The sequence below is a fragment of the Ammospiza nelsoni genome, chromosome 2 (assembly GCF_027579445.1).
Source record: "Ammospiza nelsoni isolate bAmmNel1 chromosome 2, bAmmNel1.pri, whole genome shotgun sequence".
Classification (NCBI taxonomy): domain Eukaryota; kingdom Metazoa; phylum Chordata; class Aves; order Passeriformes; family Passerellidae; genus Ammospiza; species Ammospiza nelsoni.
The window spans coordinates 29,681,963-29,691,731 of NC_080634.1; the positions used below are offsets into that span (position 1 = coordinate 29,681,963).

General features: G+C 41.1%; 1 protein-coding gene across 1 annotated transcript in view; it reads right to left on the minus strand.

Moving 5' to 3' along the window:
• The window catches only part of SPAG17 (sperm associated antigen 17), an 86,455-nt gene extending 78,837 nt beyond the window's left edge, over positions 1–7,618 (minus strand). The window contains 1 exon segment of the mRNA XM_059466217.1: positions 7,526–7,618. Within this exon segment, the coding sequence (XP_059322200.1) occupies positions 7,526–7,618 (93 nt within the window).
• Positions 7,619–9,769: the final 2,151 nt, after the last annotated feature.

The following is a 9,769-nucleotide window of genomic DNA, read 5'->3' on the forward strand; positions in this document are numbered from 1 at the left end:
CTCTCAAGTATTCTTTATCAGCATTAGTGGTGGTTGAATTAGGAGCATTTTGTAATGGCTGTGATGTACAGGAATCACCAATTTTTATTGTTTTTTTCAATGCTAGTCTGCATGTATAAACTGCAAGGTTACCAATGCAGCTGCATAAAGGTAAACATGGAAAGGGATTCAGTCAGATCAAGGCAGTCCCAGGACAGTCACATTAATCAGAGCAGAGTCACAGTCCAGTGTGCATCATAGCAAAGAAAGATTTTAAGAGATTTAAGATAGGGTGGTGACTTTAGGATGTTGAATATTTTAATATATTTATATTACGTACAAAGTCCTTGTAGAATAGGAACAAAACCTGAGCTGAATTATGGTAAAGTGAGGAAAAGGACCATTCTAAGAAAGAGACTCAGATGGCAAGAGAAGCATCTTCTTCCATTTTTATAGTACCATTCTTAATTTGTTCCTTTTCTTAGCTGGTAAAAAGCCTACCCAAATGTCTGCAATTTGAGTAACTGATGGCTTGGGATGGGAGAAAGCCACAGCTACTTAAGTTTCAAAACACTGCATGTTTGTATGGTGGGAAATGGTTTGTCAAACACTCAAGGTAACAAAGGATAACATCACATGAGTATGCCCCATTTTTCTAACCACAGAATATTCAGAAAAACAAAAACAATGTAAAGATCACCTGGGTCATTAAGTGAAACTGCAAGTAGCTACAGATCAGATAACTAATCCAAAAGGGTGCCTACAGCTCCACACATCATCAACTTCCTTGATGGTTTATTGCAGCACAAAATAAACCTCAATTTTTTAAAATTATGAAGTGCTAGAGAGATCAAGCATATCTCTGATGCTCTAGGAGTGGGCAAACATGGTGGAATTTATGAGTGTCCAGCTGCACTGGGGCAGCAGACACTGCTTATTGGAGAAGTGGCAGCAGTAGTGGGGACTGCATCAAGTACACTGAATTTCATTTTGCTCTTTGAAGTCTTTCTGCCTAAAGCTGCAAGATAGCTACTGGTGCACTGCACTGTGAAAGAGCTCTAGGTATTCCAATACTGTCAACATGCACAGGAGTTGCAGCTAATCTGGATTAAAGCTATGACTGTGTACCTGACAAGAGTTGGACTGTAAAAACTTCAGCATTCTTTGAACAGGAAGTATTTAGATGCCCATGCTTGTGTGGAAATGCATCATTTTCTAGGCTGTCAGAACTGAAATGGAAATGCTCTCATGTGTCAGTATCCTGGTGTTCCCAGTGCTGACCAGCACACACAGAATCTTTAGAAAAACCATCTACCTGTGGCATGAGCTAATGGAGCAATTGTTATCACTACACTGCCCACTTCAGGGAGAACCACCAAGAGAGGGAAACAAGTTCCAGTAAGTCTCACAGAGAGATGCTGACAGCTCAAGAGCAGCAAGAATCAGGAATGTCAGGTTCTACTTAGGATCCTACGGTAAGCATGGTCCAGCAGAGCAATACAGAGGTTACTCCCACAACTTCCTGCAGTTCTTCACATATATATATATATATATATATATATATATATATATATATATATATATATATATAAATCTATCAGAGAATTCTAAACCCCTGCCTTATGCCTTCTTTAGTTCCTCCTTAACATACTGATAGCTTGCTGCCCACAAATCAATCCTGCTTACCACCGACTAATAACACCGTGACAACAATGTCTGTGGAACCTGTCTTCCTTATTGTCCTCTCTCTTCTTATTTTTCCACCCCTTGGTCACAACTGCTCCTGTTTAATTTCTCCTTCCTTTTCAACTCTCTTCTCCTGAGCTACACCACTTGTCTTAATGTCTCCCCCACCTGTGACTTGCTCCCCAGCTCTTGTCCTCTGTCTTGTCCTCTGTCTCTTGGTTCAGCTAGTATCCAGTTTCATTATCCGATCCCACTTCAAGCTTTCTCCATCCTCAGATTCCTTCTCCAAATTCTTATTCCCTAGCCCATATAATTCCCAGGCATTTTCAGAGTTATGGTTGAACAATGAGACTTTCCTTCACAAAAGTACTACAAGCCTTTCTAAGAAAAGAGAATTTTCCTTGTTTCACTGTGGTGCCCTCCTTCTCAGCAGCCTGTGATAAAGCACCAAAGCAAAACACCAGGGTAGGTCCTGATTGTGCAAAATTAATATTTAAAAAACACAACAGGACTTATGCAAACAAAATTATCCAACCCTAGATTTTTTTTTGTCCAAGAAGAAATTATCATCAAATGGGCCACATCTTCTTCCCACTGAAAATGCTCTGCTTCAAAGAAACAAGGTGATAAATCTGCTCCACAGAACAGCTATGAGAATATTTATACTATAGGCAAACCATTGGCTAATACATTAAAATAAAATACATGGAATGAGCCTCTACAAGATAACTGAACTGGTAGTGAAAATTATAAACTTACTTAATTCTACAGAAGTATATGCAGCTCGATACAAGGTTTTTGCTCACAAATTTAATTATTATTAGAGACAGCCTATGCCTCCCTGGTGCTAAATGAAGAAAAGAAACAGCTTTTCTTTAAAAAGTGCAACACCTGGGAATGGGAGCTGGAAGTAGCTAGTAAATATCCAAAGCAGCAACACACATCTTCACAGTCAATAATGATCTAGACTTCCCGGAGTCATTAATAGCATGCCATCTATTTCTAGACTCACCAGTTTTGAAGCCCTTAAAGATAATTTTTCAGAAAAGCTGCACACTGAGAACATGAATTGAAGTCAATAGTCAATGTGCAGCATAAATACACAGCTTAAGGTGTTTAATTGATTAGACTATTTTCTGAGGTTAAAAATCTAATATTTTTGCAATACTGCCTTTATATTATCGATCCTGTAACAGTATCCTTAATGTTCAAGGCACTGAAAGGACAGAGAAGAAACAGACCCTGCTTCTACAGCTCACCACCTAAAATCACAACATAAAAATGTGAAGGAAAAGTAGTAAAATGTATATGGTTACTCTAAAAATATTTTCTCCCTCAATATACAACTGCTCCTCTACTTAGCTTTATTCTTTCAAATGTTATTGTAGTATGAAGGCTTGAGAAAGGATCTGAAAGAGGATAGATTAGTGACCCTAAGGCTACCTCAAATGACATTCCCCGCTTAATGAACAGGATAGAAAAAACCATAAAAATAACTACTGGAAAATCATGGAAACAGTCTAGGGAGGTTGCCACCAAGAATTTAACATGAGCACTACAAACTGCACAAAGACCAAAATGCAGGGAGCAGATATCCCACAGAATCAACAATGCTGGTTCAAATGTGAATTAAAAAAAAATTGAAGCTGGAAATGTGGCATTGGCAACTGAATACTGCTTAAGCAATCTGAAACAAACTCCAATTAAGGGCCAGATCACTTTCACTGGAAAACACCCAGTGACAACCATTGCTACAAATGACACTGTCCTGGTTTTAAAACTCCTGGCCATGTCAAGAGTTGAAATGCACCAAAGTCTCTTGGTGTTAGAAATAACCATCTGTGTGGGAAACTTCTATGTCCCTCAGCTGGAGAGGCTTCAAATCTGCAAGATCAACCTAATTCTGGAAGCTCCATGTAAGCAGCAAATGGCTGTCCAAAATCCTTGCTTTCACAAAACACAGAAGGTGCCTCATCTTCTCACGATTTTGCTCTCAAGGCCCCATTGTGTTCCTCTGTAATGTGATTTTTCCCAGCTCTTAAAAACCAGTACACATATCCTGTATATCTTCATCACAGCAGTATTGGAATAGCATAGGTCTGTTAAGAAAATATCTAACTTTAATTCACACTGAAGAAAAAAAGCAGATGTAGCACACAATTTTTTTTCTTCCTTTTTATACATATCTTGTTTTCTCTGCTTCATTTCCTAGACACAAAAGCCCAGCTGTTCTAGGGAAGACAGTTGAACAAGTCAGGTATATTGTTTATTTTTGCAGTACCAGTTTCTAGATCTCTTTGGCCAAGAAAAGCATCAAGCAGCCATCTTACCCTCCTCCTATTTCCAGACAATCTGGGTATATGTTATTTTATTTTTGTGGTACTTACTGTTGTGGGGTTTACAGGTTTTTTGTTTGGTTGCTTTTTTGGTTGTTTGTTTGGGTTTTTTTTCTCTTGGGACAACAACAGTAATTTAATTTCATTACAGCAGAATTTCATATTTACCTGTAAGGGCTGAGAAGAAACATTTGAAAACTCAAACACAAAACATCTGAGCATCAATTAGTCATTTATGAACAATTAGAGTAGTAACAACTCTAGCTAGCACTCTTTACTTTCAACAATGAAGGAGCTTGTAAACCAGTAAATACAACTGGTATTACTCAGAAAAGTTGTTTATCAGGAGTTTTGTAGCCTTAAGGTGACATCTCTGCTTGGAAATCTGCAGACTCACTTTCATTGTTGATGACACACCCGCATTTACTAATGGCTTGCGTTCTTAAGAGCCTGAGCTGTTGCTGTACAACATGGGCAAGTGAGAGAATATCAAAGCTCAACAGAATGTTAATTTTTCTCTGAAGATGAAGTAGTATAAATAGCAATCAAAAGAGGAGCCATCCTGTTCAGAACATTTTTAGAGGTTTCACAAGATCCTAAGCTCAATTTTCAGGCCCTAAAATGAAATGAGAGGAATCATACAGATAGAAAGTCAGCATAGAACATGGCTTACTGCTGCTATGCTTAGTTATACTAGTTAATAAGAACAAATAATAAATGACAGTTATCTCAATTAAGGGCTGTATTTGCCCAGAATTCACCTTTCACTTAGCAAATACCACCCTTTAGCTACTTAACACATGCAAAATTTAAAACTACTTAAGAATCCTAATTTATATTTTGCAATTTAATTCTGTAGTGAGCCCAACCAAAATAGATTATAAATATCTGAAGGCAAATACAGTTTGCAACTCCATGTTCTTCTGCATAGCACATTGCAAACAAGAAAGATAGACATAAACTATAATGTGAGCCTCTGGAAAATCCATATTTCCTATGTATGTATTTTTAAGTTGAGTGTTTGCCAGTTTTCACAGTGCATTCAGTAAAAGCAATTATTTGGTTAGTAAATACCATTTAAATAATATTTTAGTAAGTATACTCGTTCATAAAAATCTTAACAGCACTGGTAAAATGCTTTTCATAGATTGAACTAATAAAATAGTAAGTCATAAACACATTAAAATGTGAAATTTCACCACTCGCTCTATCTGGTACAATTTAAAACCAGTTGTAGCAAATTCCCTTTGCCTTCAATAAAGGGAAAGAATATTTTTCAAATTGGTACAAGCAGATCTAAAAATTCTTTACATATGAATTATGAGGAGAGACATTTATTTACTTGATAGGAATTCCTGTCATCTCCCAAATAATTTCCGATACATATGGTATTTCATGTACAATACTGAGGACGAGTAAGAAATAAGTTTTGTGCACTATGTCTGGTGAGATCTAAAATTCAAGCTGTTCAACACTCTCTTTTACAGACTGCTTTCAGTTCCTGAGCTTTATATATTCAAGTTTAAACTTTGTATGTTGCATGATTGCTAGGGTAGGGCGAGTGGGGCGAGGGAAAACGTGGTTAGATTATTTGCAGAATGAGATTTGATTTTTAAAAATCATGTTTATCCTTTAATAAAAACCCCTATGTGATTAAGTAGTTAAGATATTCAATGCTCTCTGTGTTCAAGAGGAAGGAATTAAATTTGGCAGCAGAGCCGTACTTGTGTCAAAGATTTGCTTTTACAGAGCATGTTTATTTACACTATGTACACCCACATTTGGCCACACTTGATGAATCTTGATTCACACATGCTCAGAAGAAATTTGCTGGCATTTGACAGTTCTGCACCGAGTGTGCTCTTGCCCATGACTGTAAGAGCTGAATAAGAACACTCCTGCAGTAAGAAATTTCAGTGGCTGCCCAGCATCTCAGAAGCCTGAGTTCAAGCTGACCACAGCAAGGGGACAGTTTTTCCCAACTTCCCAAGGCTCTGTCTGTGAACAGCATGGCAGAGAAAGTGAAATTAGCTTAACTGGAACAGAAAGCAGTCAGACAATACCAGAATTATGGAAACAAGGAATCTCAAGTCCCATGGGTACAGGAATTATGATAATCTTTAATTAGTTGATTACATACCTTTCCCTACAGAATTCTTGCCCCATTCAGTGAACATTCAACTTTTTTTTTTTCATCTGCCTCAATGAGTGGTCCAGAATAATACTAACTTTGACATTTCCTAACTTTTGAGCATTTTATTTCCTACCTTTAAAAATACTTCAATATAACGGTTTGCATTTAAGAAATGTAATAAACTACGTGTAGAGGCAGCAGAGCATATAGAGCACCTTGTTCAGTGAATTCACTGCACAATATCCACAGCCACAATAAACACCACCATAAAAAAACATAATCACTAATTGGCACCTTGCTAGTAAGCACTGGAGGAAGACCAGGAACAGAGTAGGTGATGGAGATTGACCCTTCACCCCATTCTTATGCTTCAGAGATGTTTCCCAAGGGAAGAGACAAGATTCACAAGTAAGAAAGGGCTCAAGCATCTTAGAACTGTACTGAAAAATCTGTGTCCTAGGGAAAAATGGAAAACAACAGCATAAGCTATTAAAAAAGTGGTCTTGTTTGGCTAAACTTGTATTATATGGTTACTACAAAATAGAAGTAAAAGCAAGTAAATATTTAAGAGATTTTTGGACATCTGCGCCCTTTTCAGGAAAAGCAATTAGCGAGTTTAAAAGCCTCCTCCTGAATTAAAAGTTCCTCATATTTAACCAGTGCTGCTGGCATATTAAAAGAAAAAAAAAAACAACAAAACACAAACCCTCATCAGCTAAAACACAAACCTGCTTTTTTTCTTTCTTTTTTTTTTTTTTTTTAATAGGGCACAACAGGAACAAGAAAACAAGGAAACCACGGAAGCAATTTGTCTCACTTGCAGAAGACGTGCTAGATAAACACATGTGAGATAAATATTATTGTTTGCTAAACTACCACCCTATTTTGAAACCAAATTCTCTCTTGCAAGTCAAGATTTATGAGAATTACATTGCTTACACAGAACCTGGAAACCTAAATATGCCTTTAGATCCTCACACTGTGTAAAAGAAAAAAAAATAAAAAGGAAAAAAAGTGCCTTTTAGCTGCACACACTCGGGCAGGAAAATTACAGCCTCACATTTTCAACGCGACGGGTAATGCTGTGTCAGCACCTCCATCAAACCTCGTTGTTCAGCAGTTTATAAAAAGTTCACTCCGAGCCGAAACTTGGCACCCAGAGCCCAGAAAGGAAAGTGCCGAGGAGAGGAGGAGCAAAGAAACCCGCACGGCCACGCTGGTGGCGGGGGGCAAAGGGGCTCTGCCGCACATCGCGACCATTCACGGCCCTCCCGGGGCCCCCCTGGACCTCCGGCAGCCGCGACCCTCGGGCCAGGGAGCGGCCCGAGCCGCCTCCAGCCCGCTCCCCGCTTCCCCCGCGCCGCCGGCTCTGCCCCTCGGCTGCCTTCACCTCCTCAAGGCGGGCGGACACCAGCGCGGGCTCCCAGGTCGGCTGCACGGACCCCGGCGTGTCCCGGCCGGACCTAGGCTGCTTAGGGCCCATGGCGGTGCAACGGCGGCAGCGGCAGCCCCACGCGTCGCCCCGGAGACGGCGGCCGCGGGCGCAGCCTGCCCTCAAGGGGAGCGCTGGGCCCGGCCGGGGCGGCCGCGGGAAGGCGGGGGGAGCTGGGGCCGCTCAGCCTCGGGAAGGGACATCGCCAGTGTCTGTAAATAGCTAAAGCGGGCAGAAACTGATGCCCTGGAAGTCGCACCTGAATATGAGTGCGAACTTTGCAGTGCGGGTGGCCGCACACTGAAACAGGTTGCCCGGGAGGTTGTGGAGTCTCACTCGCTGGAGATTGGCAAGAGCCATCTGGATGCAACTCTGTGCCATTTGGTTCTAGGAACTCTGCTTAAGCAGGGAGGTTGGCCCAGATGATCCACCGTTGTTCCTTCCAACCTGATGGATTCTGTGCATTCTCTTGAGGTTTTTGGAGACTTTCATCATAACTTTTGAGACAATGAGCAGCCTTCATCACGGCCATCCGAAGGAGAAACCTCACTGAGGCTGCATGGGGAGTTCTGGGGTGACACATGCTCACAGGGACACCAAGTGACACATCTCGTCCCCAGGGCACCAAGTGACACATCAAATCTCCAGGGCACCAAGTGACACATAAATCCCCAGGGCCACATGGCAGCACCCTGGCAGCTCTCGGCATGCCCCTGAGGAGGGTGAAGGAGCGAGCTCGGGCCTGGCGCTGGAGCATGGCCGAGCGGCGAGGCGGGGGGCGCGCAGGTGTGGCAGCCAGGCCAGCTCCCAGGCCCGAGTGGCTCTCCAAATACTACCATATGTTACGGCACTGGGACCAGGAGGGGAGAGGGAGGCACTGTTGGGAGAAAACAGGAGAGCTGCCAAGATAAAGAATTCATTACAGAGGAGTCATGTTGTGATCTCACACTGGAGACGAGTGAAATATTCTGTGTGATTTAACATTTGGTGAAAATACCCCAAACCACATGCTGCCCTTCCCCCACTCCCTTATACCGACCGGGGTTGCTCAGAGCCTCCAAATCTTTATTTTATTTTCGTCAGAGCTTAAAACCCTGCTGTGCGGTGTGTTACAGTCTTAGTCAGGATTTCATTCTGGGATGATAGTGACCTGGTGTGTGTGCTGTATAAAACACCTTTCATTATGCAGCTTTAGTGAAGGAATAGGAATTTAGCTTCATAGGGGATGTAACAGGCAAATCTCTCATATTTTTAATTTGCAGAAAGGTATCTTCCCAGCATTTCTAAATAGTGATACAGTTATTAACATGGGAAAGCTGCACAGTAGATTTGCCAACATCCATTAACATTTCCCCCTACCCATTTCTTGGCTGGTATCCATTTTTTCTCTTTTTGAGTTTTTCTTTTATTATCCACAAAAAACAAAAATCAGGCTTAACTTGTTCAAAGAAACAGGCTGCATAACATTCCCACCATATCCTTATTCTTCACCAAAGTCTTGGATACACAGCCTATGCCTGCAGAGGTGCACTGACCAGAGTATGGAAAAGAGAAATGGGGCAGGATCACCAGCTGATGTAACAGAACAATAGAAGAGTTTGGGGTTGAATGCACAGATAATGTTGCTAAATATCCTAAATATGAACCACCCTTCAGATTTTTCATGGCTCAGTTTTCAGGAATGAATATAAATTTTGGGAGGAGCGACAGGACAGGGTTGTGCACCCAGATCTCGATGGTGTGGCTGGAATGTGCATTACCATGCATTTGGTGGGAAATGATAACTGTTTAATTATGCCCATACCTGTATCTGTGTGCTCAGATCATTGGAAGGTTAAAAACCGGAGAGACTGATGTTAGCCAGCCAACAGCTCTGAGAACACAGAGTAGCTGTGAGAACCATGAAGTGGCCTGTTTATATCTACTGTGGGTTTGCCTGATCCATGAGGACTATTTGAAGGAAATGGTTTTGCTCTGCTTACCACATTAGTAAATGCATCTTGATAACTTGTTTGTTGTTGGCTGCTATGGCAGATAGCAAGTCCAACTGAAGTAGAACTGCTGATTACTAGGACTTTATACCAGTTCATTTAAAATTACCTCCACCACTCTCACAAACAAAGGAGAGGAAGAAATTGTATTTATGCTCTATTAGAAAGGGTTGTAGTGTATAAAATGGGTTATCCATCAGTGAAGTCAGCT